Here is a 24,802-nt window from a genome sequence, read left to right on the forward strand (position 1 = left end):
GCTGCTGGGAGTCTTTCATCATCCCAGAGAGGAAGTAGGAACACCACTACTTTTACTAAACAATTGACCCTCCAACAGTCCTTAGCGAGGAGGATGAAGTACGACAGCAGTCATCCTGAAGCAAAACGTATAACTGAGGCCTTGACTGCTATGTTGGTGTTAAACGTGTGTCCGGTATCCGCCATTAGTGCAGTGGGATTTAGACAATTGATGGAGGTAGTGTGTCCCCGGTTCCAAATCCCGTCTAGATTCCACTTCACTAGGCAGGCGATACCGAGACTGTACAGAAACGTCAGAAAAAGTGTCCTCAGTGTCCTGAAAAATGCCGTTGTACCCAATGTCCACTTAACCACGGACATGTGGACAAGTGGAACAGGGCAGACTAAGGACTATATGACTGTGACAGCCCACTGGGTAGATGTATCACCTTACGCAGCAACAGCAGCAGCGTCACCAGTCGCAGCATCTCAGAAACGCCAGCTCGTTCCAAGGCAGGCTACGCTGTGTATCACCGGTTTCAGTAAGAGGCACACCGCCGACAACCTCTTAGAGAAACTGAGGGAAATCATCGCCCAGTGGCTTACCACACTTAGACTCTCCTGGGGATTTGTGATATCTGACAACGCCACCAATATTGTGCGGGCATTACATCTGGGCAAATTCCAGCACGTCCCATGTTTTGCTCACACAATAAACTTGGTGGTGCAGAATTTTCTGAAAAGCGACAGGGGCGTGCAGGAGACGCTTTGGGTGGCCCGAAAAATTTCTGGCCACTTTCGCCATTCAGCGACTGCGTACCGTAGACTGTAGCGCCAGCAAACACTCTTGAACCTGCCCCGCCATCACCTGAAGCAAGAGGTTGTGACGCGGTGGAACTCAACCCTCTATATGCTTCAGAGGATGGAGGAGCAGCAAAAGGCCATTCAAGCCTATACATCCACCTATGACATAGGCAAAGGAGGGGGTATGCACCTGACTCAAGCACAGTGGAGAATGATTTCCGTGTTGTGCAAGGTTCTCCAGCCCTTCGAACTTGCCACACGTGAAGTCAGTTCAGACACTGCCAGCTTGAGTCAGGTCATTCCCCTCCCCTCATCAGGCTTTTGCAGAAGCAGCTGGAGAAAGTGAAGGAGGAGCTAAGACGGAGCGATTCCGCTCGGCATGTGGGACTTGTGGATGAAGCCCTTCATTCGCTTTGCCAGGATTCCAGGGTGGTCAATCTGTTGAAATCAGACCACTACATTTTGGTCACCGTGCTCGATCCTAGGTTTAAAGCCTATGTGGTGTCTCTCTTTCTGGCCGACACAAGCCTGCAGAGGTGCAAAGACCTGCTGGTGAACACACTGTCAGCTGAAGCGGAACGTGACACGTCAACAGCTCCTTCTTCATTTTCTCCCGCAACTGGGGCTGCCAGGAAAAAACTTAGGTATCCTAAGCAACCCGCTGGCGGTGATGCAGGGCAGGCAGGACCAAGTTTGGACATCTGGTCCGGACTGAAGGACCTGGCAACAATTTCTGACATGTCTACTGTCACTGCATATGATACTGTCACCATTGACAGAATGGTGGAGGATTACATCGGTGACAGCATCCAAGTAGGCATGTCAGACAGTCCATACCTGTATTGGCAGGAAAAAGAGGCAATTTGGAGGCCCCTGTACAAACTGGCTCTATTTTACCTGAGTTGCCCCCCCTCCAGTGTGTACTCCGAAAGACTGTTTAGTGCAGCCGGGAACCTTGTCAGCGAAAGGCATAGGAGGTTGCTTCCACAGAATGTGGAGAAGATGATGTTCATCAAAATGAATTATCAGCTCTTCCAGGGAGACCAGCCTCCAGAACGTACAGAGGGACCTGTGGTGGTGGATTCAAGTGGGGACGAGTTAATACTTTGTGAGGATGAGGATGTACACACTGAAGAGGGTGAGGAATCGGTGGATGAGGAGGATGAGGATGACATCTTGCCTCCGTAGAGCCAGTTTGTGCAGGGACACATTAATTGCCAGCTTGTTTTGTGGGGGCCCAAACGAACCAATCATTTCAGCCACAGTCGTGTGGCAGACCCTGGCGCTGAAATGATTGGTTTGTTAAAGTGTGCATGTCCTGTTTATACAACATAAGGGTGGGTGGGAGGGCCCAAGGACAATTCCATCTTGCACCTCTTTTTTTTCTTTGCATTATGTACAGTTTGGGGCCTAGTTTTTCAAACTGCCATCCTGTCTGCCACTGCAGTATCACGCCTAGATGGGTCACGTGTTTGTGCCGCCCACTCGTGTCGCTTAGCATAGTCATCCAGCTACCTCGATGCAACCTTTTGGACATAAAAACACTATTGTGAGGTGTGAGGTGTTCAGAATAGACTGGAAATTAGTGGAAATTAAGGTTATTGAGGTTAATAATAGCATAGGAGCAGAAAAACCTACAAATTCTGTGATTTTAGCTGTTTTTATGCTTTTTTTCAAAAAAATACAGATCCAAAACACAAAACCCAGAACCCAAAACACGGAAGGGTGGTTTTGGCAAAACCAATCCAGATCCAAAACACGAAGAAAGATCCAGATCCAAAACCAAAACACAAAACACGAAAAGTGGCCGGTGCACACCCCTAATATATATATATATATATATATATATATATATATATATATACACACACATATATACATACATATATATATATATATATACATATATATATTAGGGGTGAGCGGGTTCGGATTTCTGAAATCCGAACCCCCCCGAGCCCCCCCGATCCGAGTCCGATCCGAGTCAGGCTCGACTTTTCCCGCCTGACTCGGATCTGAAATCGAGGCAAAACGTCATCATCCCGCCTTCCGAGTCTCGCGGGTTTTGGATCCTATATAAGGTACCCGCGTCGGCGCCATTTTCTCACTCGGCTGTGGACAGTGAAGAGGGAGGGTGGGAGTTAGGGCTGTGTAGTGTAGTGTAGTGTAGTGCTGCTGTTGTCCACTACTTCAAAGTCCATAGGGGCTGGCTGTGTTGTGCTGTGCTGCTGTTGTTAATAGGGGCTGTGTCCACTACTTCAAAGTCCATAGGGGCTGGCTGGACTGTGTTGTGCAGTCAGTTCTCCATAGGGGCTGTGTCCACTCCAAAGTCCTGTGCAGTGTCCCAGTCCTAAAAGAGTGCTGTAGTGTTGTCCAGGGGGTGCTCTGTCCATCAGGGGTGCTCCCCCCAAGTGCTAAAAAAATAATATATTTTCTGTGTTTGTGAATTGTGTGCGCAGTAGCCGCACGTGCATCAACAAAGTAGTGCCAAGCGTGCGCCTGTGTCATAAGTAAAGGGCCGGCTGGCTTGACCGTTAAAGGGTGCTGTAACCCCCGAAAGTACACTCCAGTCCAAACCAAAAAAAAATAATTTTCTGTGTTTGTGAATTGTGTGCGCAGTAGCCGCACGTGCATCAACAAAGTAGTGCCAAGCGTGCGCCTGTGTCATAAGTAAAGGGCCGGCTGGCTTGACCGTTAAGGGTGCTGTAACCCCCGAAAGTACACTCCAGTCCAAACCAAAAAAAAAATTATTTTCTGTGTTTGTGAATTGTGTGCGCAGTAGCCGCACGTGCATCAACAAAGTAGTGCCAAGCGTGCGCCTGTGTCATAAGTAAAGGGCCGGCTGGCTTGACTGTTAAGGGTGCTGTAACCCCCGAAAGTACACTCCAGTCCAAACCAAAAAAAAAATTATTTTCTGTGTTTGTGAATTGTGTGCGCAGTAGCCGCACGTGCATCAACAAAGTAGTGCCAAGCGTGCGCCTGTGTCATAAGTAAAGGGCCGGCTGGCTTGACCGTTAAGGGTGCTGTAACCCCCGAAAGTACACTCCAGTCCAAACCTAAAAAAAAATTATTTTCTGTGTTTGTGAATTGTGTGCGCAGTAGCCGCACGTGCATCAACAAAGTAGTGCCAAGCGTGCACCTGTGTCATAAGTAAAGGGCCGGCTGGCTTGACCGTTAAGGGTGCTGTAACCCCCGAAAGTACACTCCAGTCCAAACCAAAAAAATAATTATTTTCTGTGTTTGTGAATTGTGTGCACTGTGGCTGCACGTGCATCAACAAAGGAGCAGTGCCAAGCGTGCGCCTGTGTCCCATAAGTAAAGAGCCGGCTGGCTCATTTCTTAAAGGGTGGTGTAACCCACAAAGTGCACTACTCTCCAGCAAAAATAAAATAATATTTTCTGTGTTTGTGTGCGCTTTAGCCGCACGTATATATATCAATATAACATAAATGGAGGACCAAACTTTCTCCGATAAAAATAAAATAGGGAAAGATCAAGAACCTCTTCCTCCTAGTGCTGTTGCTGCTGCTGGGAGTTGTTCATCATCCCAGAGAGGAAGTAGGAACATCACTACTTTTACTAAACAATTGACCCTCCAACAGTCCCTAGCGATGAGGATGAAGTACGACAGCAGTCATCCTGAAGCAAAACGTATAACTGAGGCCTTGACTGCTATGTTGGTGTTAGACGTGTGTCCGGTATCCGACATTAGTGCAGTGGGATTTAGACAATTGATGGAGGTAGTGTGTCCTCGGTTCCAAATCCCGTCTAGATTCCACCTGCATCCTCAAAGCAGCCTGCGACAAGCGTGCGTCTGTCTGTTAAAGGGTGGTGACACCCTCAAAGTGTGCTACACAAACAATTAAAATATTGTTCTTTTTTTTTCTGTCTTTGTGAATTGTGTGGGCTGTAGCCGCACCTGCATCCTTAAAGCAGCAGCGACAAGCGTGCGTCTGTCTGTTAAAGGGTGGTGATACCCTCAAAGTGTGCTACACAAACAATTAAAATATTGTTCTTTTTTCTGTCTTTGTGAATTGTGTGGGCTGTAGCCGCACCTGCATCCTTAAAGCAGCAGCGACAAGCGTGCGTCTGTCTGTTAAAGGGTGGTGACACCCTCAAAGTGTGCTACACAAACAATTAAAATATTGTTCTTTTTTTTTTGGTCTTTGTGAAATGTGTGGGCTGTAGCCGCACCTGCATCCTTAAAGCAGCAGCGACAAGCGTGCGTCTGTCTGTTAAAGGGTGGTGACACCCTCAAAGTGTTCTACACAAACAATTAAAATATTGTTCTTTTTTTTTCGGTCTTTGTGAAATGTGTGGGCTGTAGCCGCACCTGCATCCTTAAAGCAGCAGCGACAAGCGTGCGTCTGTCTGTTAAAGGGTGGTGTAACTCTCAAAGTGCTCCAAAAAATAAAAAACTATTTTTTTAATGTGTTTGTGACTTGTGTGCGATGTAGCCGCACCTGCATCCTTAAAGCAGCAGCGACAAGCATGCGTCTGTCTGTTAAAGGGTGGTGACACCCTCAAAGTGTGCTACACAAACAATAAAAATATTCTTCTTCTTTTTTCTGTCTATGTGAATTGTGTGGGCTGTAGCCGCACCTGCATCCTTAAAGCAGCAGCGACAAGCGTGCGTCTGTCTGTTAAAGGGTGGTGACACCCTCAAAGTGTTCTACACAAACAATTAAAATATTGTTCTTTTTTTTTCGGTCTTTGTGAATTGTGTGGGCTGTAGCCGCACCTGCATCCTTAAAGCAGCAGCGACAAGCGTGCGTCTGTCTGTTAAAGGGTGGTGACACCCTCAAAGTGTGCTACACAAACAATTAAAATATTGTTCTTTTTTCTGTCTTTGTGAATTGTGTGGGCTGTAGCCGCACCTGCATCCTTAAAGCAGCAGTGACAAGCGTGCGTCTGTCTGTTAAAGGGTGGTGACACCCTCAAAGTGTGCTACACAAACAATTAAAATATTGTTCTTTTTTTTTGGTCTTTGTGAAATGTGTGGGCTGTAGCCGCACCTGCATCCTTAAAGCAGCAGCGACAAGCGTGCGTCTGTCTGTTAAAGGGTGGTGACACCCTCAAAGTGTTCTACACAAACAATTAAAATATTGTTCTTTTTTTTCGGTCTTTGTGAAATGTGTGGGCTGTAGCCGCACCTGCATCCTTAAAGCAGCAGCGACAAGCGTGCGTCTGTCTGTTAAAGGGTGGTGTAACTCTCAAAGTGCTCCAAAAAATAAAAAACTATTTTTTTAATGTGTTTGTGACTTGTGTGCGATGTAGCCGCACCTGCATCCTTAAAGCAGCAGCGACAAGCATGCGTCTGTCTGTTAAAGGGTGGTGACACCCTCAAAGTGTGCTACACAAACAATAAAAATATTCTTCTTCTTTTTTCTGTCTATGTGAATTGTGTGGGCTGTAGCCGCACCTGCATCCTTAAAGCAGCAGCGACAAGCGTGCGTCTGTCTGTTAAAGGGTGGTGACACCCTCAAAGTGTTCTACACAAACAATTAAAATATTGTTCTTTTTTTTTCGGTCTTTGTGAAATGTGTGGGCTGTAGCCGCACCTGCATCCTTAAAGCAGCAGCGACAAGCGTGCGTCTGTCTGTTAAAGGGTGGTGTAACTCTCAAAGTGTTCCAAAAAATAAAAAACTATTTTTTTAATGTGTTTGTGACTTGTGTGCGATGTAGCCACACTTGCATCCTCAAAGCAGCAGCGACAAGCGTGCGTCTGTCTGTTAAAGGGTGGTGACACCCTCAAAGTGTGCTACAGAAACAATTAAAATATTGTTCTTTTTTTTTCTGTCTATGTGAATTGTGTGGGCTGTAGCCGCACCTGCATCCTTAAAGCAGCAGCGACAAGCGTGCGTCTGTCTGTTAAAGGGTGGTGACACCTCAAAGTGTTCTACACAAACAATTAAAATATTGTTCTTTTTTTTTCGGTCTTTGTGAAATGTGTGGGCTGTAGCCGCACCTGCATCCTTAAAGCAGCAGCGACAAGCGTGCGTCTGTCTGTTAAAGGGTGGTGACACCTCAAAGTGTTCTACACAAACAATTAAAATATTCTTCTTCTTTTTTCTGTCTTTGTGAATTGTGTGGGCTGTAGCCGCACTTGCATCCTCAAAGCAGCAGCGACAAGCGTGCGTCTGTCTGTTAAAGGGTGGTGTAACCCTCAAAGTGTGCTCCACAAACAATAAAAATATTCTTTTTTTTTTTCTGTCTTTGTGAATTGTGTGGGCTGTAGCCGCACTTGAATCCTCAAAGCAGCAGCGACAAGCGTGCGTCTGTCTGTTAAAGGATTACATCGGTGACAGCATCCAAGTAGGCATGTCAGACAGTCCGTACCTGTACTGGCAGGAAAAAGAAGCAATTTGGAGGTCCCTGTACAAACTGGTTCTATTTTACCTGAGTTGCCCCCCCTCCAGTGTGTACTCCGAAAGAGTGTTTAGTGCAGCCGGGAACCTTGTCAGCGAAAGGCGTAGGAGGTTGCTTCCACAAAATGTGGAGAAGATGATGTTCATAAAATGAATTATCAACTCTTCCAGGGAGACCAGCCTCCAGAACGTACAGAGGGACCTGTGGTTCCAGCAGGGACGAATTAATACTCTGTGAGGATGAGGATGTACACACTGAAGAGGGTGAGGAATCGGTGGATGAGGAGGATGAGGATGACATCTTGCCTCCGTAGAGCCAGTTTGTGCAGGGACACATTAATTGCCAGCTTGTTTTGTGGGGGCCCAAACGAACCAATCATTTCAGCCACAGTTGTGTGGCAGACCCTGGCGCTGAAATGATTGATTTGTTAAAGTGTGCATGTCCTGTTTATACAACATAAGGGTGGGTGGGAGGGCCCAAGGACAATTCCATCTTGCACTTCTTTTTTTTCTTTGCATTATGTACAGTTTGGGGCCTAGTTTTTCTAACTGCCATCCTGTCTGCCACTGCAGTGTCACTCCTAGATGGGTCACGTGTTTGTGCCGCCCACTCGTGTCGCTTAGCATAGTCATCCAGCTACCTCGGTGCAACCTTTTGGACATGAAAACACTATTGTGAGGTGTGAGGTGTTCAGAATAGACTGGAAATGAGTGGAAATTAAGGTTATTGAGGTTAATAATAGCATAGGAGCAGAGAAACCAACAAATTCTGTGATTTTAGCTGTTTTTATGCTTTTTTTAAAAAAAATACAGATCCAAAACACAAAACCCAGAACCCAAAACACGGAAGGGTGGTTTTGGCAAAACCAATCCAGATCCAAAACACGAAGAAAGATCCAGATCCAAAACCAAAACACAAAACACGAAAAGTGGCCGGTGCACACCCCTAATATATATATATATATATATATATATATATATATATATATATATATATATATATATATACACTGCAGAAGATGGCCGGCACTCCACAAAAAGAGCTGATACTTTCCCGGGTGCCCTCCAATGGAAAAACTGCCAAACATGTATGGAAATAACGGCGGCACTCACAGGACTTGTGTAAAGAAGACTCACGACTCAGGAAGGTCAAAGTTCAATGTTTCAGTCTGGTGACTTTTATCAAGAACTATAGACAGAAGATACAGTGTATACCTTTATACCCAGTGACATCCCATAGTGACAATGTACACCTGCTCACCACGCTGCTGCTGGCGTCATCAACACGAGACAGAGCGCTTGCGCAATGATGCAATTGCGCACAACATGGTTACCATGGTAAGTAACCAGGACGACTACATGTAAATACACAGAACAGGCTCTGCAACGAAAGCGTGCTGCAATCCCCCCCGCTTGCGCACTGGGGAGCGAGCACGCTGTCACTGTGACAAGGCAGACACATAGCAATACTGTGTAATGATTCCTGGTGAGGTGGCAAAGCAAGCGGTGACATACAAATTAAACAACAATACGAATACAGAAACAACAATATGATACATGCGGGTAATAACAACACAATTTCAATGTAATAAAGAGTCATATTATCGGTCTTGCTACATGAGCAAGCATGTACCATGTAACATACATGATAACAACAGGTAAGTAGCATATGTCTTCGGTAATATTGAAAATCAGAACCCACAGGTCAAACATGTTATCCAGCTCTTAAGCGAGTGTGAAGCCAAGCAATGCATGCACTTTTCCTTATTCCACACAGTGGATGGACTCTTGTCAGATACATCCAGCTGGGCAGTGTTTTCATTATTTGTAATGTGCACTGCGGAATCCCCTTTAGGATCCACCAATCTATATTACATGGTGGACCTTTCAGAGCCTAATGACCTGCCATTTGTTTCATATCAGCTTTATATGTCACATTTTTTCCTTCTTGGCAGGGTCAGGACCACTCCATTATAAGCCTAAAGGTTTCATTTGTTCAGTTTTGGTCTTGTGGAGGTCATTTCATCCTCACAAGTTCATATATTGATTATTCAAATACATATATTTTTATACATGCATTGCTTGGCTTCACACTCGCTTAAGAGCTGGATAACATGTTTGACCTGTGGGTTCTGATTTTCAATATTACCGAAGACATATGCTACTTACCTGTTGCTATCATGTATGTTACATGATACATGCTTGCTCATGTAGCAAGACCGATAATATGACTCTTTATTACATTGAAATTGTGTTGTTATTACCCGCATGTATCATATTGTTGTTTCTGTATTCGTATTGTTGTTTAATTTGTATGTCACCGCTTGCTTTGCCACCTCACCAGGAATCATTACACAGTATTGCTATGTGTCTGCCTTGTCACAGTGACAGCGTGCTCGCTCCCCAGTGCGCAAGCGGGGGGGATTGCAGCACGGACATTGGGTACAACCGCATTTTTCAGGCCACTGAGGACACTTTTTCTGATGTTTCTGTACAGTCTCGGTATCGCCTGCCTAGTGAAGTGGAATCTAGACGGGATTTGGAACCGGGGACACACTACCTCCATCAATTGTCTAAATCCCACTGCACCAATGGCGGATACCGGACGCACGTCTAACACCAACATAGCAGTCAAGGCCTCAGTTATACGTTTTGCTTCAGGATGACTGTTGTCGTACTTCATCCTCCTCGCTAAGGACTGTTGGAGGGTCAATTGTTTAGTAAAAGTAGTGGTGTTCCTACTTCCTCTCTGGGATGATGAACAACTCCCAGCAGCAGCAACAGCACTAGGAGGAAGTTGTTCTTGATCTTTCCCTACTTTATTTTTATCGGAGAAAGTTTGGTCCTCCATTTATGTTATATTGATATATACGTGCGGCTTAGGCGCACACAAACACAGAAAATAATTTTTTATTTTTGTTGGAGACTAGTGCACTTTGTGGGTTACACCACCCTCTAAGAAATTAGCCAGCCGGCACTTTACTTATGGGACACAGGCGCACGCTTGGCGCTGCTCCTTTGTTGATGCACGTGCAGCCACAGTGCACACAATTCACAAACACAGAAAATATTTTTTTATTTTGTTTGAAGTGCCCTTTGGGGGTTACAGCACCCTTTAACGGACAATCCAGCCGGGACTTTACTTATGGGACACTGGCGCACGCTTGGCGCTGCTCCTTTGTTGATGCACGTGCAGCCACAGTGCACACAATTCACAAACACAGAAAATATTTTTTTATTTTGTTTGGAGTGCCCTTTGGGGGTTACAGCACCCTTTAACAGACAAGCCAGCTGGCCTTTTACTTATGGGACACAGGCGCACGCTTGGCGCTGCTCCTTTGTTGATGCACGTGCAGCCACAGTGCACACAATTCACAAACACAGAAAATATTTTTTTATTTTGTTTGGAGTGCACTTTGGGGGTTACAGCGCCCTTTAACGGTCAAGCCCGCCGGCCCTTTACTTATGACACAGGCGCACGCTTGGCACTACTTTGTTGATGCACGTGCGGCTACTGCGCACACAATTCACAAACACAGAAAAAATATTTATTTTTTTTGCACTTGGGGGAGCACCCCTAATGGACAGAGCACCCCCTGGACAACACTACAGCACCCCTTTAGGACTGGGACACTGCACAGGACTTTGGAGTGGACACAGCCCCTATGGACAACTGACTGCACAACACAGTCCAGCCAGTCCCTATGGACTTTGGAGGAGTGGACACATTCCCTATGGACAACAGCAGCACAACACAACACAGCCAGTCCCTATGGACTTTGGAGGAGTGGACACAGCCCCTATGGACAACAGCAGCACAGCACAACACAGCCAGCCCCTATGGACTTTGGAGGAGTGGACACAACCCCTATGGACAACAGCAGCACAGCACAACACAGCCAGCCCCTATGGACTTTGGAGGAGTGGACACAGCCCCTATGGACAACAGCAGCACAGTGCAGCACAGCACAACACAACACTACGCTACACAGCCCAGCCAGCCCTAACTCCCACCCTCCCTCTTCACTGTCCACAGCCGAGTGAGAAAATGGCGCCGATTAGTTTAGGGACTTAAAAATATGCTAGTACCCATTTTTCAGATACCCCAAATTTGATGGGATCACTTTAAAGAAAAGAAAAAAAAAAAAGCTAAGTGCTCTTCTGCATCACTTCATCAATGTCGGGAAAAAACACCATCCGCGGCTATTTAAAAACCCGACATTCTTCTGCAGGCAAAAACGGGGGTACCCATAGTGATCCCCCAGGTCTGGACGGCTTTAGGGGGGTCCTACAATTATTTCCCGAAAATTCCCGTATTTTTTCACCGATCAAAGTTTCACCTGTTCCCGATTTCGCCTACTTTGGAATTGAATACGGGGAATAGCGGGCACGCGCGCAATACTTTTCCGCCTGGACTTTTTGCCTCAAATTGAATACGGGCCATAGTTTGATACATAGGGCCGTATTCAATTAGCGGGAAAGACGGACATTTTTTTTGCCATAGGCGAAAACGGATGTTTTTCAGCAAAAAAAGGGCGATATTTTCGCCAAAACACAGGCGAAAACACAATTGGCAAAAAAAAAATACTGGAGAAAAGTCTTCTCCATCCTAGACCAGGCCAAAAAAAATGCAAAATCCCTATTTTTGGCTAAAAATGTGGGGATTTCTTTAAGAACCCTTTGGACATCCCCCCTAATGACAAATTACCCCAAAAAATTTGTAAGTTGCGCTCTTTGGCGAAAAACGACCACGCTATTTAAAAACTTTGAAAATTATACAGAGCAATTTTTTTTCCATGAAATTACTGTTCCACGTAAATTGGGGGTACGTTAAAATGGGTGCAAGTATAATTTTGTGTCGTAAATATGCAATTTAAAACCATAAAAAAACGCCAGCTGCGACCGCGTGTGATGTTTAAAACACTTCACACATCCATAACGCCCCCTGAAAAATCAGACCCAATACATTAAAACCAATTTCAACTGTTTTTTTTTTTTTTACCTAAAACTTGTGCGGTCGCTTTTCACCAAAGCGCACAACTTACGACACTTTTTTGGGGTAACATATCTTTAGAGGGGGTGTCCAAAGGCTTCTGAAAGAAATCCCTACAGTTTTAGCCAAAAATAAGGATATTGCATTTTTTTTTCACATGGTCTGGGATGGAGAAAACTTTTCTCCATTTTTTTGCCAATTGCGTTTTCACCTGATTATTGGCGAAAATAACGTCAGTTTTCGCCGCTAATTGAATATGGCCCATAGATAGATAGATAGATAGATAGATAGATAGATAGATAGATAAATGTCTCCCCATATTCAGTCTCACCAATATTCTCTCAGTGTCCAGTCTCACCAATATTCTCTCAGTGTCCTGTCCAACCAATATTCTCAGTGTCCTGTCCAACCAATATTATCAGTTTCCTCTCCAACCAATATTCTCTCAGTGGGCTCTATTTATTAACATAATTTTTACTAAAATAAAGTGAAAAAGGGTGTTTTCACACCCTTTTCACATTATTTTACTTTCACCTAAAGTTACTAAAGGGCAATTGGAGTAGAATTCGTAAAATTCTACTCCAACCCCTAAGTATCACTTATTTTTAGTAATCAGATCGCATTTCCCATTATTGTAATGGGACATGTGATCTGGCCAAAGTTACTAAAAATAAATTGTGAAAAAAATACCGGGGGAAGCCTGTGATAATAACGCCACCTGGAGGTGGCGTTATCCAGGGTCTCCCCCGGTTACCGGGCTCCTGCTTCGCTCTGACGGCCCAATGATCAGCTGTGTGGTCAAAACAGACCACATGCTGATACACTGCAAAAAAAAGAAAAAAAAATTGTTAAAAAAAAAATTAACTTACCTAAGTCCAGGGACCGGAGTTCGGGGCTCATGTGATGTCCTCCCTCCGGTCAGCTGGTCTCCCATACTGCACTGTGGTCCGGTCATCAGGTGACCGGGTCCCAGTGCAGTATGGAATGTCAGCTGACCGGAGGACATGGAGGACATCACCAGAGCACGGATCATGCAGGTAAGTGTAATTAAAGGAGAAGGGGGGTCGCGGGGGGAGGGGGGGTCGCAGGGGGTCCACGATTGTGGGGGGCGGGGCTTGGCGGCGGGTCGCAGTGGCAAACGCAGGATTTTCAGAGGGGGGTTTCCAAATGCTTAATTTTAGAGTGAGTGTAGCCAGTCCATGAAGAGGGTAGAATTAGTACTTAACCAGCTTTAATAAGCGTCATACAAAGTGTATTCTGTGTATTACTTCCAGCATATACAGGACCAGTGATCACAGTAAGCCATTAGATTCGGCAGTAGGGTCATCCTGCCTGAGCTGAATGTATTTATTTTAGATGTGGGCACCATTCCAGACCATTGGAGCAAGTCCGGGAGCCTAGAGGAGCAGCAGAAGAACCTAGCACTGCCCTAGACATACTATATATGTACATATTGGGCTCTATAGCAGTGCATCTCTAACAGTGCATGTTTTCCAGGTCTTCTAATTGGTGAACAGTTTATTTATTACTGGCTGATACATGTTAAAAGATACACAGGTGGTGCTAATTATTTCATTTGTGATACTGAGAAGAACATGCAGCACTAGTAACAATCTATTATATTATTATTTCTATTGTGGTCATGGTGTGGGCTGGGGAGGGGGGGTTACCAGGCAGACGGAAATCCCCCCTGCGTTTGCCTATGTGCCGGGGCCTAGCCCCGGGGGCACTTGTCACAGTATTTTTTGGCAAAAATACCGTGACTAGTGTGTGGAGGGGATTCGCAGGGACAGAGCTTTCTCACAAGCTGTGTCCTTGCAAGGGATTTGTAGTAAATCCCTGTGATATTGCCTGAATTCACAATGCAAATTCACTTGGTAATATCACACTACAATCTGTATTACCAATGTGGATTGTAGTAAATAGAGCCCAGTGTCCTGACTCACCAATATTCTCAGCGTTCTGACTCACCAATATTCTCTCAGTGTCCTTTCTCACCAATATTCTCTCAGTGTCCTGTCTCACCAATATTCTCTCAGTGTCCTGTCTCACCAATATTCTCTCAGTGTCCTGTCTCACCAATATTCTCTCAGTGTCCTGTCTCACCAATATTCTCTCAGTGTCCTATCTCACCAATATTCTCTCAGCGTCCTTTCTCACCAATATTCTCTAAGTGTCCTGTCTCACCAATATTCTCTCAGTGTCCTGTCTCACCAATATTCTCTCAGTGTCCTGTCTCACCAATATTCTCTCAGTGTCCTGTCTCACCAATATTCTCTGTGTCCTATTTCACCAAAATTCTCTCAGTCATGTCTCACCAATATTCTCTGTGTCCTATCTCACCAATTTTCTCTCAGTGCCCTGTCTCACCAATATTCTCTGTGTCCTATCTCACCAATTTTCTCTCAGTGTCCTGTCTCACCAATTTTCTCTGTGTCCTATCTCACCAATATTCACTCAGTGTCCTGTCTCACCAATATTCTCTGTGTCCTATTTCACCAATATTCTCTCAGTGTCCTCTCTCACCAATATTCTCTCAGTGTCCTGTCTCACCAATATTCTCTGTGTCCTGTCCCACCAATATTCTCTCAGTGTCCTGTCCCACCAATATTCTCTCAGTGTCCTGTCTCACCAATATTTTCTATGTGCTGTCTCACCAGTATTTTCTCTGTGTCCTGTGTCACCAGTATTCTCGCAGTGTCCTGTCTCACCAATATTCTCTCAGTGTCCTGTCTCACCAATATTCTCTCTGAGTCATGTCTCACCAATATTCTCTCAGTGTCCTGTCTCATGGGATTGCAGTTTTTAGGACATTTGTAAATCTGTGGGATGCAATGCTGCTGGTAAAATGCAGACAAAGCACCAAAATTGGAAAACAGCCATTTAGTACATACATCCTCATGTCTTACACTAGACCCTGATTATGGGAATTTTATGAATGATTTGGGAGTACTCTGGGCCTGATTCAGAAAGGTTCGCAATTGCTAAGCTGCATGCAGGCTATAGATATATGATGTATGCACGCAGGCTATAGATATATGATGTATGCACGCAGGCAGCTTTGCAATTGTGATACTTGCAGATATGGCAATGTACAGGAGGCTGCACGCCTTCTGTGTATAACTTATCCGAGCTGCTTTGTCCAACACAGCATTGGATACTCTGTGGAACATCGACCAGCTAAGGTGACCCTTGGGGTCACGCGAGCTGGCCGCCGCAGATGAGAGGAAGTCTACATGAAATTTCTGTCAGCCAATGGAGATCCTGTTTTTTTTCTACTTTAGTGGTGGGGACACGCCTCCGTTTTGGGAAATGGAGGATATCGTCGTCCCCTCCCCGCCCACAAATGGCAGAAAACTGTCAATCAACGACAGTGTGCTGCCAGTCTGCGTGTGGGATCGCAGGCCCGTTCTGCACATGCGCAGAAAGGGTCAGGCACCTGCGCAGATTCCCAATTATCAGTAATGATCTGAGAGACAACACAGAGGGAGGTGATGGTGTGCTGAGAGACGATGCAGGGGGAGATGGTGTGGCTGAGAGATGCAGGGGGCAGGAAGTTACACAGGGGGAACGAGCCTGGTTGAGCCGCTGTTGTTTGATGATGATCTTGTTATTATTCCTACACAAACAGGCATCTTCCGGATGATGTGACCTACATGAATAGTGAATACCGACTGAAGATGCCGTATTCCCATGGAGGATACATCTCTTCAGAGGTTCCAGAGGTTGTCAGAAACCACCGTATAGGTAAGGTGCATATGGAATGGAAAGCAATGTTCCCAGAGTGACAAGAAATGGATGGGGTGTCATGTTGGCATGCCAAATTTTTAGTGACCACGCCCCTTCCGGTATGTGGCCACACCCATTTTGTTTGCAAATATTTAGTGTGTGTAGGGAGGGGGAGGGGAGGGGGGTGTCATTCTTCATATTGCTCTGGGCGCTGAAGACCCTAGTTACACCTCTGTTCAGAAGGAGTCACTACTTCAAATATAATCTGTCGTAAATTTCAAACAATGGTGCGCCGATGGCATATTGTTTAAAATCACCGGCTAAGTTGCACTGTCCACTAACATTGAAAGTGGGCGCAGGGGTGTAGCGAGGGTGGTTCCAGAGGAGCATGTCCTCCGGGTGCCAAAATGGACAGGGGGCGCCATCCAGGGTTCCGGAATTCATGGGGCACTGCACAGTGTGACGGTCGCCTGTTAATTTTTTCTCGGTTTGTTTGCTCTATATCCTAAATAAGTTATGAATCTGAGATCCGTTTCCACATTTCATGTTCCCTCAAGCAGCCCAGATTGCCCCCCCAACCGGCCCTCCCTCCTCTGTGATCATCTTCTGTCACCTCCCATTTCCTGTCAGATTGATTACATTCACTTCACACCTCTTTAATTCCCTCCCCTCTCTACCCTGTAATCAGCTCTTTGCCCATGTTCGCTCCTTTCTTTTTGGCTTCTGTCACTACCCCTCTCCTTTCCTTTTTTTATGGCTTCTGTCACTGGCCCTCTCTGATCGGCCCTATGCCCCCCCCTCTCCTTTCATATTGGCCTCTATCATCTCCCCTCTCTGATTGGCACTTTCTTCTCCCTTCTCCTCTTTGATTCCTTCCCTCCAGGGGCGTATTTATAATGGGTGCAGGGTGTGCGGGGAACAACAGCCCCCCGCACCGCACACCCTGCACCCATAATATTATTTACCTCTCCGGAGTCCCACGTCGGCGTGGGGTCCGGCGCTGTAAGAACGACTGGAAAATGGCCACCGCGGCCATGTTCCCATCGTTTACGTATGCGCAGTACAGGGAAAATGGCTGCTGCGGCCATTTTCCTGGTGACCAGCGCGTCCTCTATAGACTCTGAGTGCACTCTAGTGCCCAGAGTCTATAACTCTGGCACTGGCCGTGCACAGCTCAGTGCACTGCCAGCCGCCGGACAAAGAGGAGGGAACCCGTGTCGGAGACTGCACATGGGCCCCCTCCTCTCTAGAAACACCCCTGCTTCCCTCCTTCTCTCCTCATTCATTCATTCATTGTGCTTCAATGGACTTAATAGTTACACATCTGAGGTAAAATCTTAAACTTCAATTATATGGTACGAGTTTAAAAAAATGTAATGGTGGTGTTTCCAGGCACTACCATTAATAATAATGGTGGTAGACAGAACATGATTAGAAGTACTCACATTAATATAGGTGCAATGTAAATTTGCAAAGTAGTACCATAGCTAAGAAGGGAGCTTCCCATAGGTGTACCCACTCCAGTGAAAGCTGCTTGGGGCCGTAATTGCAATCATAAGCTGTGTACCCTGCGGAATTTCACTCTAGCACATGTATTCTGTCAATTTAAGTTAAATGATCAGAATATATAATAAAATCTCCTCTACTGACTAATAACAAATTCAAAGGAGATAAAAGTCAGATCCTAGCTGCTATGCTTAAATAAAGCAGTGTCAAATGAGCTACTCCTTAATGTCAGATCACCACGGCATTCCATGCCAGCAATTGGATCTCTAAGCCCAGCATAATACTGCCACTGTTTGCTGTCTTTCTCTTCACTTCAGTATTCCCCTACAGGCTGGCCATACCCCACTGGCACAGTTCAGTACAGGGGGGGGGGGCTCTGACATACACTTTCTCTGGGCGCCATGGTTCCACGTTACTCCTCTGAATGGGCAACCCAGAGCTTGCACAGTCTGTCATACACTAGTACATAAGGGGAGGCTGAAACTAGCATTTGCATATTACCACAAAAATTTGCAGCGCGCATACATTACCGTTAGCCTCTAAATCAGGCCCACAGACATTAATTGGAAGGAAGGCAGTGGGGAGTATATTTATTAGAGATGAGTGGTTCGGGTTTTACTTGGTTATGTTCGTATCTCAAAAACAGTATCATATTGGCTATCCCGCTCTCATGTGTTTTGGATAGCAAACAAGATAAATCCGAACGAATCCAAACTTGCGTAATTTGGAGAAAATAGAGTCAAAACTGAACCGCACATCTCTATCTAAGCATCCTAAAGTACATAATCTTGCAATGTGTGTTTCTCCAGGTTTTGTAAATCTACAAGTCTCAGTAGTCCCTGACTGCTATAGTCAAAATAACAGGTGGGAAGTCCATATTAATAATGTATTGTACACATAGCTGCCTACTCTCCCTCAATATCTGGGAGATTCACCTGAATCCTGCTGACTTCTCCACTGACGAGTTGCTGTGAATCTCATCATTATGGTCTCACCCCCAAATAAGAATTGCTGATATATGCACCATTATACAATGGGTGCACGGCATACTTGCCCACCCTCCCGATTTGGTCGGGAGCCTCCTGAAAATCGGGTGCCGCTCCCGACCTCCCGGGAAGGCAGGCAATCCTCCCGGCTGCCGCCCACCCCTCCTATCCCCCCCGCAATTACCTCTGAATCCCCCGCAGCGGGGGGACCGGTGATGCGATTCACTGATGCTGGATCGCATCATTTTGGCCCCGCCCCCTGCTTCACAATGTCTGTAATATCGGCATTGTGTATCAGGGGCGGGGCCAAAATGACGTGATTGCGTGGCTCCGCCCCCGCCCCACCCACCCACAAATCCTCACAGCCTGGCCGGCCCTGCCTCCTTGAGCTGGCCACATACCCCTGTCATGCCGATCTGGCTGCTCCCACCCGGAAGGGGCAGTCAGAAAGTCGGCAAGCCTGGTGCAACGCCGAGGTGAAGCAATTAGTTATGCACTACCCCTTCAAACCCCCGTCCTCATCTTTCCCACCTGGATCTACCGGAGAGCAGCCTTAAAAAGTAGATAAGTAGATAAGTATGATCACACATAAAGACAGCACTATCACTAACATTATCAGATTGCAAATATAGCACTTGTCTTATATTCAGTGTCATCCACTATACACCAGACATGAATGTAAATTCTGATACTGACATCATCACCAACCAAAAAGTAAATATATTGCCTGATACTGGCACAGTGTCCTGACCAAGTATAATTCCCTATGTACAAGACCATCAACAGCAAAACACAGTGAGCAACATTGTACAGAATATGCAGTAGACTCAGGGCCTAATACAGAGATGAATGCAAATGCCATCGCAACTAAAGATCTCTCACGGATTGCAATTTTACAACTATGTTAATCACTCGCTCACCGTTCATTGCTTAGAGACACCCACTGAAAGGATCTCACATAGGCCGCAAATGGACAAAACTGGAAACTTGAAACACAGATCAGGCAGCAATCGCCCTTCTGAGTAAGTCTAAGCTGTCCAGATACGCAGAGGGCTCACCTGCTGCAAGTAAGGTCATAGTGGATAATTTATGGATGCCCAAAACACAGTGTTTATATTTCAAAAGGATCGCCAAAGATGGCGATAGTGAGCCATGGATTCTGTGTAGGGCTGGAGGGATCCGCCCAATCAGGGAAGGTAAGCCAGGTGTTAGCTCACCTAATTGCTGCCTTGTGGAGAGAGCTCAGGTAAGGGCTAATGAGACAGACCTACAGTCAGGCTGCATGTGGAATCAGTCCAAGGAGGACTGGCAGCTACAGAGCCCAGTGTGCTTTGAGGCCATTAGGGGCCAGGGGGCCTAAGTCCAGACCTGCAGGAGGCAGGGAGGACCAACAAATTCAGATTGTATATGTGACATTGCAGCAGCTGAGTTGCAGGCTGAGGAAGCTAGAGCCTATATCTGTAGGAGACAGGGAAGGCCACCAAGATTGAGCTGTGCTTTTGTGTAGCTGTAGCAGCCAAGCCAAGCTGGAGCCGGCGATAGAATTGCAAAGAAGCAGGCAGAGACTTTGTGATATAGACTAGCTGCCAAAGGTAGCCAGGGGTGAAGAAGTGAGTCAGTGCCCTGAATTGGGGCTAGGCATTTGTTATTTTTTTTCTACAGTATGCTGACAGTAAAGCACTTTTATTTATACCTAAAAAGATGTGTGGATCCTGATTGAGCATCTTAGATACTGCACCACTGACACCCATCTACCAGCTAATTACCCCAAGTCATTACAATATGTATGTACCAGGTAGATGCAGGAGAAAACAGTAGTTGCATAAGGTAGATGCCAAAAGAGAGCAGTAGTATAAGTATATGTGCCAGGTAGATGCAGGGAGAGAGCAGTAGTATATGTGCCAGGTAGATGCAGGGAGAGAGCAGTAGTATATGTGCCAGGTAGATGCCAGGAGAAAATAGTAGTATGCATAAGATAGATGCCAAAAGAGAGCAGTAGTATATGTCCCAGGTAGATGCCATTAGAGTGCAGTATTATATGCATACTTGCCTACTTTTGAAAAAGCATTTCAGGGAGATTGTGAAAGCAGCACCTATGAGCGCGTGTTACAGTGGGCATGTACTGATAAATCTGAGAGGTGCATCCTAAACCTCACTTACATCCAAATGTAAACCAGCCCAAAAGCAGTTAGTAAGATCTGTTTGTTGATGAAAACACACTAATACTTTTCAGAAATTCATAGGGATCATTGTGCCTTATAATAACCAATGCAGGGAAATGACACTAAAGATCCCGTTTGAATGTATATATATATATATATATATATATATATATATATATTTATATATATATATATATCTGTTTTTTTATATAACAGCTTCATAATGGGGGTAAGGATGAAATGAGGGAGATTGCTAGACTCTTCAGGGAGACAGGGAGAATTCTACTATTTCAGGGAGTCTCCCTGACAATGAGGGAGAGTTGGCAAGTATGATTATATGTGCCAGATAGATGCCATTAGAGTGCAGAAGTATATGTGCCAGGTAGATGCCAGGAAAGTGCAGTAGTAGATGTCAGGATAGTGCAGTAATATATGCGCCAGGTAGATGTCAGGATAGTGCAGTAATATATGTGCCAGGTAGATGCCAAGAGAGAACAGTAGTATATGTGCCAGGTAGATGCCATTAAAGTGCATTAGCATATGTGCCAGGTAGACGCCAAGAGAGAATAGTAGTATATGTGCCAGGTAGATGCCATTAGAGTGCAGTAGTATATGTCCCAGGTAAATGCCAGGAGAGAGCAGTAGTAGATGTGCAGGGCCGCAACTAGGGGGGGCTGGAGGTGCACATGCACCAGGTGTGCCGCAGCACCCGGTGCCAGTGTCCTCCAGCCCTGGGCTGCATAGGGGCTCCAAGAACTCCAGCTTCTGGCTCTCCCACGGCTCGGGCACTATGGGAGAGACGTCATGATGTCTTTCCCATAGTTCCGAGGAGCAGTCGGGCGGACCGGTGGCGCCGGATGTAGGAGCAGGGTTAAGGTAAGTATTGTTTTTTTTTTTTTAATGTAAGTGGCACTACAGCGGTATTACTCTATGGGAATTATCATATGGGCACTACAGGGGCATTACTATAAGGTCACTACAGGGGCATTACCATATGGGCACTACAGGGGCATTACTATATGGGCACTGCAGGGGCATTACTATATGAGCACTACAAGGGCATTACTCTATGGGCACTACAGGGGCATTACCATATGGGCACTATTATGGGGGCATTACCATATAGGCACTACTACAGGGACATTACCATATGGGCACTACTACTAGGGCATTACTATATAGGCACTACTACTGGGGCATTACTATATGGGCACTACTACTAGGGCATTACTATATGGGCACTACTACAGGGGCATTACCTCGGGGGTCATTACTGAAGGGGACATTACTTTAGGGGCACTGCTGCAGGGGGTATTACTATGGGGAAATTACCAAGGGGGGCGCCAAATTACTGTCTTGCCCAGGGTGACAAAAATCCTTGTTTTGTGTAAGGTAGACGCCAGGAGTGAACAGTAGTATATGTGCTAGGTAGATGCCAGGAGAGAGCAGTAGTATATGTCCCAGGTACAGTAGATGTCAGGTGATCGCAGTAATATATGTGCCAGGAAAGTGCAGTGTTATATGTGCCAGGTAGATGCCAGGAGAGAACAGTAGTATATGTCCCAGGTAGATACCATTAGAGTGCAGTAGTATATGTGCTAGGTAGATGTCATTAAAGTGCAGTAATATATGTGCCAGGTAGATGCCAGGAGAGAGCAGTAGCATATGTGTCAGGTAGACACCAGGATAGAACAGTAGTATATGTGCCAGGTAGATGCCAGAAGAGTGCAGTAATATATGTGCCAGGTAGATGCCAGGAGAGAGCAGTAGCATATGTGTCAGGTAGACACCAGGATAGAACAGTAGTATATGTGCCAGTAGATGTCAGGAGAGAGCAGAATTATATGTGCCATGTAGATGTCAGGTACAGTAGATGCCTGGAGAAAGCAGAAGTGTACTGTAGATGTCAGGAGTGAGTAGTAGTATATGTACCAGGTAGATGGCAGAAGAGAGCACTAGTATATGTGCCTGGTAAATGCCGGGAGAGAGCAGTAGTATATGTGCAGGGTAGATGCCAGCAGAGAACCGTAGTATATGTGAAAGCAGTAGATGTGGCATGAGAGTGCAGTAATATATGTGCCAGGTAGATGCCAGGAGAGTGCAGTATTATATGTGCCAGGTAGATGGCTGGAGAGAACAGTAGTGTATGTCCCAGGTAAATGCCGGGAGACAGCAGTAGTATATGTGTCAGGTAGATGTCAGGAGAGTGCTGTAATATATGTGCCAGGTAGATGCCAGGAGAGTGCAGTATTATATGTGCCAGGTAGATGCCAGGAGAGAACAGTAGTAAATGCTATAGTGGTAAAATTTAAATGCTAAATGTAGAGTACATAATCTGTACACAAATTAGTATATTCATATAGTGTATTCTACAAAAATCAAATGAGAAAATTCTTTCCGGTCAAGCACCAAATGCAAATAAGTAAATAAAGTGATTAGATGTCAGAAGTTATAATAATACTAGTAATAACGTCGGTGGGTGAAACACAGTCTATCAGAAGTGGCTGACGATCTTTATATTCATCAGTGGGTATTTGCACCTGGCGTCGAGCACCTGCAAGTTACACGCCACATGACAGCCACATATGAGTTTCTGTTATGGTCTACATGAGACACCCTCACTGTTCTAGGCCAACACTTGTACACCCAATAAAAACCATTCCATCCCAAACATGCAGCCTCTCTAAATATAAGTAGTTGTAAGTGCAAAATGCATCCAACCCTAGATATGGATGGACACGTAAAAAATGTTTTGTGCACATGAAGCGCTATTCGTGCAAAAGATAAATACCCTTATTCCAATTCTATATCAGCCTCATAGGGATATATTTACTAAAGTACGGGTTTTTAGAAGTGGAGATGTAGCCCATAGCAACCAATCAGTTTCTACTTATCATTTATCTACAGTACTCATTATTTATCTAGCACCTTCCAGAAAATAATAGCTAGAATCTGATTGGTTGCTATGGGCAACATCTAATACTCCAAAAACCCACAATTTAGTAAATATACTACATAATATGTATCACATCCTCACCCAGCATCCAGTCTCTTACCTGCTAGAATAGCCCAGTGACTGTGGTGCTGCCTCCGAGAACACATTGTATCCAGTCCACAACACAAAGATTAACAAAAAGCTTTCCTTTCTCCTTTATCCTTTCTCCTTTATCCTGTAACTGACATCTCCCTGATCCGGGTAATCTCTGTAGCACTGTCGAGTCACCGGGTGCTTTCATCATATGTTACATTTAGTAGACGTTTAAATCTCTAATTTCCTCAGAGATTTTACTCCTACACCGTCCTGTCCGTGTGTCTCCTCTGCTTCTCTGTGACTCTATCACGTGGCTCTATGGGGCTGTCCTATATCTGGGAGACACAAATGGGGAAGTCATGCAAACGTTTCCCACTGAGATCTGTTACTCACTCTTCTACCTATTTGTAGACGGCTGAGTTCTATACAAAACATTTCCAGTAACTCAAAATACTGGTATATTTTCCCTCTATAGAACTGTTTTCTAATACATCTCTGTGTTAACCCCTTTATGACTAGCAGTCTATGGTACAGGGTGTTGTGGAAGACAAGCCCCAGGCAACACTCAGCTGATAGTCCTATGCTGGGAACACACTTGTCGATCTATCGCTCGTCTGAAAACGTCATTCACAGACATACAGTATCAGGTCGGCAATGCAGCCTCGCCAATGTCGATATATCTGAGAGGGAATGTAGTCAATATCTCGACAGTCAGAATCCTGCCGCTCACAATAATGGCAGCGGGATCCTGTCAGGTCAAAATGCCAACAACAATAAGTAGGAGGGTTAGGGATTTGCTGCAGAAGGAGATGGATAGGTTAGGCTGCAGGGGGGATGGCTAGGGTTAGGCTGCGGGAGGGTGAGACTGTGAGACTTAGGGTCAGGCAGCAGTTGGGGATGGGTTAGGCTGCAGGAGGAGCAGGTTAGGGTTAGGATTAGGATAATGTGTACGGGTGACCCGTCGACCCCCGTACACTGGCTGCAGGGACCACCGACACTGACATCTCAACTGGGTGGGCAAATTTAAATACCTGCTCAGTTGTGATGTCAGCACAGACATATCAAACGGCCGATTGGTAAGTGTGTATAGGACAGTGTATCGGTCAGCAGATCGATCCGTCGTCTAAAGTGTGTAAATGCTTTACACCTGAGTGAGAGACTAAGGGCCTGATTCTGACCCGCTCGTGAGCGCTGTACGCTCGCAAGCGGGTCGATGGTGCCTAAGTGCGCATGCGCACGACGGAG

The 24,802-nt window shown here is 45.6% G+C and overlaps 1 protein-coding gene across 2 annotated transcripts in view; it reads right to left on the reverse strand.

The window, feature by feature from the left end:
* The window catches only part of LOC148507794 (cell adhesion molecule CEACAM8-like), a 133,897-nt gene extending 110,059 nt beyond the window's left edge, over positions 1-23,838 (reverse strand). For both annotated transcript variants that reach the window (XM_088445608.1, XM_088445607.1), the window contains exon 1: positions 23,583-23,838. In XM_088445608.1, the coding sequence (XP_088301734.1) occupies positions 23,583-23,628 (46 nt within the window). In that variant the 5' untranslated portion in view covers positions 23,629-23,838. The remainder of the gene's footprint in view (positions 1-23,582) is intronic.
* Positions 23,839-24,802: the final 964 nt, after the last annotated feature.

The sequence above is a fragment of the Taudactylus pleione genome, unplaced genomic scaffold (genome assembly GCF_031769625.1).
Source record: "Taudactylus pleione unplaced genomic scaffold, aTauple2 ptg000384l, whole genome shotgun sequence".
NCBI classification, from domain to species: domain Eukaryota; kingdom Metazoa; phylum Chordata; class Amphibia; order Anura; family Myobatrachidae; genus Taudactylus; species Taudactylus pleione.